Source organism: Limulus polyphemus, unplaced genomic scaffold (assembly GCF_000517525.1).
Source record: "Limulus polyphemus unplaced genomic scaffold, Limulus_polyphemus-2.1.2 Scaffold1292, whole genome shotgun sequence".
Classification (NCBI taxonomy): domain Eukaryota; kingdom Metazoa; phylum Arthropoda; class Merostomata; order Xiphosura; family Limulidae; genus Limulus; species Limulus polyphemus.
This window is the reverse complement of record NW_013666902.1, coordinates 106,925-114,487: the sequence shown is the minus strand read 5'-3', so window position 1 is coordinate 114,487 and position 7,563 is coordinate 106,925. Positions and strand designations below refer to the sequence as shown.

General features: G+C 31.5%; 1 protein-coding gene across 1 annotated transcript; it reads left to right on the top strand.

The window, feature by feature from the left end:
* The first annotated feature begins 598 nt into the window (after nt 1-598).
* Nucleotides 599-7,368, top strand: LOC106462969 (nucleoporin GLE1-like). Its single transcript, XM_022390371.1, has 6 exons — nt 599-788; nt 2,399-2,656; nt 3,810-3,958; nt 4,695-4,755; nt 5,582-5,649; nt 6,508-7,368. Exons 1-6 carry the CDS (start codon nt 699-701, stop codon nt 6,806-6,808), a joined length of 927 nt encoding a protein of 308 aa, XP_022246079.1. The 5' UTR covers nt 599-698; the 3' UTR covers nt 6,809-7,368.
* Nucleotides 7,369-7,563: the final 195 nt, after the last annotated feature.

Genomic DNA, 7,563 nt, shown 5'->3' with positions numbered 1-7,563 from the left:
AGACTTGTGTCGTTAAAGTTTCGTTGGAACAAAGTTACGGAAAGTTAATTAACAAACGGAGACGTAACAACTAGTAGATCTTGTGCGAAATTTGTAAATTTAACTTACAAAACTTGAAGTTCAAGAAATAAAACAATTTCGTTATCATTAAATGGAATGGGACTTGCATTCTTCTTTTTACCGAATAATTCAAAAGAATTTGCCCAACACCGGAGAATGCTACAATACAATTCTGTAGAAAACTATGGATACTTTTATGCAATATATAACTATTTACTAGAAGCAAACATTATTTATGAATAACTGATCCAAATTATGCTGAATAAATGGTAAAATTCTATATGAAAAATCCACAATCACCATAAAGTTATAATTTCACCTTTATTTAACACACAATCAAAATTTAATCTTCACTTGCTTGAGTAATTGTTAATTTATATTTGCTACAAAATCTCCTTTGAAACGATTTTTTTCGCAAGGCAATTTTGTGAGAGGGCACTTTTTAGTTTTACGGAGAGTGTGAATTTGAGTGGTCGTTGTGTAAATAATACACGTCTGATTACCGCAATATTTATCGTTGTTCATAGTTCGTACAGAATTTGGTCGTAAGGGGGATTTGGCTTACGTATCTCACGGTATCTTTATGTCGTAAAAATATTTCACAGTATCAGTAACTAATTTAGATTCAACACCAAAAAATGGTGGGAACTTTAATTGATTCACTTCGTGAAAGTAGTAAAGGACAATTACAGTATGACCGCAATTGGCTTCAAGAAGGAAGAGCTCAGGTGAATAATTTATATTAAAAAGTATTATTTAAAATTCTTATAATACTAAACTTAGCGACAGAGAAACGGCTAATAGTAATAAAATAACTTGAAGAAGTAAAACATTGGCCATAAAAAAATTAAAGTAAATTAAACTAACTGTAGTTTATGGTAACGTAAACACTATACTAGTATACAGTACTGTATACAAATTACAGTAACAATATAGTGTAACAGGCAGTAAGTAGTACTTTATCAGTGTATACAATACAGTCTAAAGCTGAGTATTGGCAGTCTTACTGGTATTCAGTGGTAGGTTTTACTAATTTAGTAAAGCGTTTTAGATATGAATGTTTAAATACAAGTTTTAAACACATTCTTTGAATGACTATTAGTATTAATATCGTGATATTTTATTATAACCAGTATGTATATATATATAATTGTAATGGGAATAATCTTAACAATATTTTGGAAGAAAAGGATTTTAGTGTTTTATTAATACAATATCTCGATATAACAGTTAATGAATGTATGACTTAGTGTTTTATTGATACAATATCTTGATATAACATTAATATTTATGAAATACAATAATTTTTTGTTGTATGCAGGGTACAGTGATATTTAATAGATAGAAAACAGTTTTTACATTGATTTAATATAAGTATGTTATCTTTGCTTTGATTAGAAAGAAGGATGTTAGGCATTAAGTATATTAAAGTAATAATAATAGTAATTAGTAATAATATAAAAAAAAGAGAGAGCCAAAGGTTATTCACTAGAATTTGCATATGACACAAATATTTCTTGTGGCAATAAAAGGTACAGCAGAACTAATTAAAGAAATGTTCGAATGAATGACTTTTTTTTATGCAACATTTATAATCGTATAGGCTTAAGAACTGTAAGAACAGAATATACGTAATTAACAAAAATAACTTGACAATTTATGTACACAAAGTGCCATTTTCAGGTGTTTTACCAAGTAAAATTAAGCACTGTATAAGTGTATGAAAACTGCCCTTAATTTATACTTTTCCAGTATAAAAACTCTAGTTAAAAAATAGTTAGAAAACATTTCAAGAAGAGTAAAAAGGATTTCGCAGATTGTGGTTATTTGTTTGTGTAAGATGAGACTATGAGACCAAATAAATTACAATAGATTTGTTTAGTATAGTTTAGCAAGTGAAGAGTTATTAAGTTTGTTTTATCTGATCCAGAAGCATAAAAATAGATGACTTAGTTACAAATCTTTCACAATTCAGATCAGGTTAGGGATGTTTTTGAGAGTCTGATGTAATACTGAAGAAAACAGCATTTTTCAAGCCTGTCTCAACTCGTTAATTATGTGGGTATTGATGAGAAGCAAATGTAAATGAAAACGTTTAAATTTTTAGTCCTGATAGGGTTTAAGATGAACTAAAAATGTATGGTTGAGTTTAATAGATATCGTATTAGTGTTTGGGGAATTTCTGTTCGTAAGTTTTATATGTTTTTTTTGTGTTGAGTTTAAAACAACATATAATAAGACACAGGTTTAAATATTATTTATTTTGAAACAGAATTACATTTATGAGAACAAGTGAAAAAAAAAAGTTTTAGTGACACATACTTCCTTTTTATTTCAGAATATTTTGAATGGCATTGCGACCAATCTTAGTTCGCTTTCTCTAAGTCCAAAAAAAATCGTTTCTGAAGAGAAGAAACAGAGTGGTGAAATTGATATATGCCACGTAGAGCCTGAAAAGCCCAAAGTAGACAGTGGCTCTAAGCCATCATCTCCATCTGAAAAAGACAGTTTTAATGACCTTCATCTTATGGCTATTTACTCGCTCTCAGAAGTACCTGTGGTAGAGTATGAAAAGGAAGTTACTAGAAAAGTGAAGGTGAGAATCGTGTTGTTAATTTTACAAAAGTAGATCTCTCTCTCCTCACGCTTGTTCTTTCTTTCAATTTATTTTGAAAGCTTGTGAGAAACAATTATCAGCAACTTTACGTCAAAGAGGATCCCAGTTTTTGGTTACTATTTGTGTCTGAGCCTGAGACAATTTTACAGAGCTCATGTTTTTTATCCAATCTACTAGTGTATCATTATATTATTGCAAGGAGTATTTAAAATTTAATGTTGTTTTTTTCAGTGTTCTTTGATTAGATGAACTAAAACATCAAAGAGATTTTTTTTTATAATTATGTGAACTTTTGATTTAAAATATGGAGGGTATTGTAACTTCACACCCTGGTGAGGTCTCATTTGGAGGATTGTACCCAGTTTTAGTATCATAGTGGTGGAAGTATTGAAAAGTTTAAGTATAAGAATGTTCTTGGTTTGAGAACAGTTCAAAGCTTTCGTTTTGTTTCTGCAGAGTGTGGAAGAGTTTGACAAAATTTTAATCGGGCATTAAAAAAATTAAAAGTTAGGATGTTCAAACTTAAATAGTAAGGATAGTAAATTTAAGTCTTTGAATTTTTCATACGACAAAATTACCAAAGTTAGGCTTACAAGTTTGTAGAATATTTTGCATCATTTTATGATGTGTATTGTTTGAGATATTTTAACCAGTGAAGTTAATTCAAATAACAGAATAATAATAAAATTAATGAATAAAAATTAATTCACCTACTTAATTTAGTTCACACTGTAACAATTGTTCGTGAACATTTGTTATACCACTGTATCTTTCATATCCCAGATGGCCTGATGAGCCCTGGTATTGAGCAAAAGGCCTTATCAACACTGGATAACGTGGCTGTAATATGGTTGACATTCTATAACATATTCTACATTGCTTTCCTTTCTAAGTTCTAAGAATTTAATATGAATGTAAAGGATTACATTTAATTTGGATATGATGATTAGTAGGAGAACTTGATGAACGAAATTGCCTTCTGATAACTTTTTATTTTTATATTCGTATGTTTATGAAACTATAGCTGGTTGCTGTTGTTAGGTACATACTTAGGATGAGATGGTCTTTTCGTGTAAATAAAACCCGTTTCACCTGAAAAACAACAACTTATGTTTCACATTACTTTGAACAGGAAGTCGTCACAGCTCGTCAAGCAACTGTAGAGCAGTATTCTAAGTTATGTGCTCAGGAAGTAGAACAACATCTCCAGGTACTTGCTAGGAACAGAGAATTAGCAAAGCAGAAAGAAGCTGAAAAACAAAAGAATGAAGCCGAACAAGGGTAAAAGAAGTTCATTAGATCCCAGGATAATAAAATATACATATGTTCCGTACGTTTTGTTGTTGTTACATGATGTTTATTGTTAATATAGGTCTGTATAATTAGAAATCTGTTAATATTTGTAAAGAATATTTTCTTCTATAGAAACCCGTAAATACACTTTGAATTGTGATATCTATCTGTATATATAATGAAAACTATTATCATATTAATTACATGAGTTGTTAATAGGTGATTAAAATTACTGTCATAGAATGATAATGAACTTAATATAAGATAACCCTTAAAGTTATTTTATAAAGTCCATTGTAATTTCCAATTGTAACCTTAAAGTCATATATATACACACACACGTGTGCATTGACTGATTCACTGCATTTTTTCTGTTAAGGCTACACACGATACATACTGATACGTCAAATAACACGTGCTGATAGTGATTTTTTTACAAGTGTGTAGCAGATATTGATGAGTTTAATGATGTGGTTATTATGGACTCAAAGAAATAGGTAAGATATAGGTTATTCTTATATACATGTATTATCAAATACATCTGTTGTTTTACATTCCACAACTGCTCTGTACTTGTGGCTGCTTGAGTAAGTTAAGTCCTTATTTTTTTTTTAGCCAGATGATAATTATAATTGATGGTAGTTATGCCATCTTTAACTTAACTTGCGAGTCTTTTGTTTAAAATAGCCTTTTTTTCTTTTCATTATCTATGTAAATTACACAGAATCAAAGAAATATCTCAAAGACAAGAAGAATTAAAAGAACGAATAGAGACACATGCTAAAGTAAGTCCCGGTGGTTATGTGTTGTTATGTAGCGAAATGTCTGTAAAGCTATCGTTATTGGAATTAAAGAGGTTATAATTTCATTGTATAGATTAGTGGTTAGGCCACATTTGGAGTAATGTGTTCAGTTGTAACCTTGTTGTCTTAGATAGGGAATTGAATTGTTGGAAAAGGTTCAGAATAGGGCTACTACGATGATACCTGGGATGGAAAACTTGTCATATGAGGACAGGTTAAGATCTATGAACTTGTTTTCTCTTGAAAAATGAAGAGATGGGAGGATCTGATTGAGGTGTTTAAGATTGTCGAGGAAATCGATAGTGTTTATGCACCATCTTTTTTTTCATATTTAATGGTGAGAATGGTAGGACTAGGGGACATGAATATAATATTTGGCAGGAAAAAGGTCACCTTTGGGGGGGGGGGGTAAAAATGATTCTTTGACACCTTATAAAAGTAACTGCACGTCAGCTATTTACTTTTTAAAATACTTGTTCCACAAGACTCGAGAAGACAAAACTTGGATAAATGATAAATGAAAACTTTTTCTTGTTTATTTTGTGCGACTTTTCAGGCGGATGCCCCTTTGGAAACAGATTCGTTGCAAGAGATCTTTTTTGGCTGATGAAGGGTGTCTACGTGAAATATCACAGAAAATAAGCTGAAAAAAGTTTTTATTTAGATCTGTCAATTTATTATCGTTTTACCCTAATTTCAAAAACAGTTATTTTTTTTTAAATATTTGACTTAAAATATTTAAGTAAGAATATTTAGAACATGTCACTGTCAAACTGTTAGCATTATTTATGTATTTAAATCTTTACAGCTACTAAAGTCTAAAATAAAAGAAGCTGAACTAAGACAAAAGCAACTTGAAGAAGAAAGGAAAAGAAGGTAAAATGACCTTTTGGTGAAAGGTTATGAACTGTTATACAGAAAGTGTTAGAAAAATTAGACCTGTTCTACATCATCAGATTATAGTTAATACAGAAAAGAAGTGAAGTTTATGAAATAAAATAAAGGAAGTATCCTTTTATATAAAACTTAGAATTATTTATTGTCAGATATTCAGAGTACAATAGTTATGGTTACAATATTTCACAACTAATTGTTCTACCTGATGATGCCTGTTAAGGTGTAATATGTATATTTCCAAAATGTCAAATGTTCATATGTAACTTTAAGTTTAATTAAGTTTGAGAACTATTAAGGTATAATACTCTGGAATAATAATTTTCTCAAAACTTTCCCATTTATTTCATGCCGAGTTCGTTTCATTATTCTTGGTTTTAATGACTATGGAGCATCGAGTTCATTATATTATAACAATTTTGATTATGACATACTCAAACTCCGTGTTCGAAAACCATTTTTAGGATTGTTTGTTCGTCTTTCGGCACAAAGCTAAACAATGGGCTATCTGTGCTTTGCCCACCACAGGTATTGAAACCTGGTTTTTAGCATTATAGGCCGTCAGATTTACTGCTGGGCCACTTTCAGGATTGTGAAGAGCTGTGTGTTGCTGTCCTATTAATCGCTTTTCAGGCTTATAGATTTGCATTTACTTAGGCCTGTACAAGTGGTCTTATGTTTTGCAATCATTATTAAACTTAGGAAGATATTTTTAATAGGGACTACTTAATTTCGACAAAAAAATGCTTACATTTTTGTTGTTCATGAGAATTTGAATGATTATTGGAGTCATTCTGGGATGAACATTGATTATTAATTATGCTTATTGGTACATTTTAGAGCCAAAGAAGAGGAAGAAGCAAGAATTCAGAAACTTAAGACATGCCAGAATGATATCCATTCAATAATTCAGTTGGCAATGAGCACCTTACTTTCATGTCCACACCAACAGCTGCTACAGGTGTCACCGAGTGAGCGAGCTACAACACTTGAGGAAGTGAGGGGCAGCATTGAACATTTGATAGAAAACTGCCAAAATAGGGGGACATCTGCGGAGGACATTGAAAAGGCGTTGCAGTTGGTTTCAAAAGTGCAACAGGTGTCCCAGTTTATTACTGCAGATACAGGTAAATTTTTTTAAAGTTCTCATGGACGTAGCAACTGGTCACAGACCCAACTTTTGACCACTAAAAGTCTCTGAAAACACATCCATACTTTAAAAGAAAGAAAGAAAACTACAACCAGTGGAACAAACTATCTTAACAAAAGACGTTCTGATAGAATATAGTTTGTTCCAAAATCATGTTCCTCTTTTTTTTTCTTGACTGAATTCATTTTTGGATATATTTATATAGATATCTTTCAAGGAAATTTGAGTGAAATATTATTTACACAAATATTAGGTTTCAAACTGAAGGTGAATGTCATCTAGTAAATCCTGAAAAATGAAAAATTCACTACAATCGAAGAAGGGTAGTAGAGCTCGCTCAGATTAACAAGTTTTAGTCGAGTAAAAGGAGTTTTTTTTGTGTGTACTTAATAGTTATAGTGATAATTGAGAGTCGGGTATGTGGTATTCTCAGTTTCCACTTGAGTATTTGGGGAATAAGGGGGAGGATTTACATAACCTGGTTTCTCTCAACTTTGACTAAAACTAAAGCTGATAAAGAGACTAGACAAAGGTTTGAACACAATGAAACAATTTTTATTTATACAACAAAAGGGCCCGGCATGGCCAGGTGGATAAGGCGCTCGACTCGCAATCTGAGGGTCGCGGGTTCGAATCCCCGTCCCACTGAACATGCTCGCCCTTTCAGCCGTGGGGGCGTTATAATGTGAAGGTCAATCCCACTATTTGTTGGTAAAAGAGTAACCCAAGAGTTGGCGGTGGGTGGT

What these genes read in the sequence shown, in the direction of transcription:
- LOC106462969 (XM_022390371.1), top strand. Translation starts at nt 699, where the DNA reads ATGGTGGGAACTTTAATTGATTCACTTCGTGAAAGTAGTAAAGGACAA. An exon ending in TTCAAGAAGGAAGAGCTCAG is followed by an intron (nt 789 to 2,398) that starts GTGAATAATTTA and finishes TTTTTATTTCAG; the next exon opens with AATATTTTGAATGGCATTGC. An exon ending in AAGTTACTAGAAAAGTGAAG is followed by an intron (nt 2,657 to 3,809) that starts GTGAGAATCGTG and finishes TACTTTGAACAG; the next exon opens with GAAGTCGTCACAGCTCGTCA.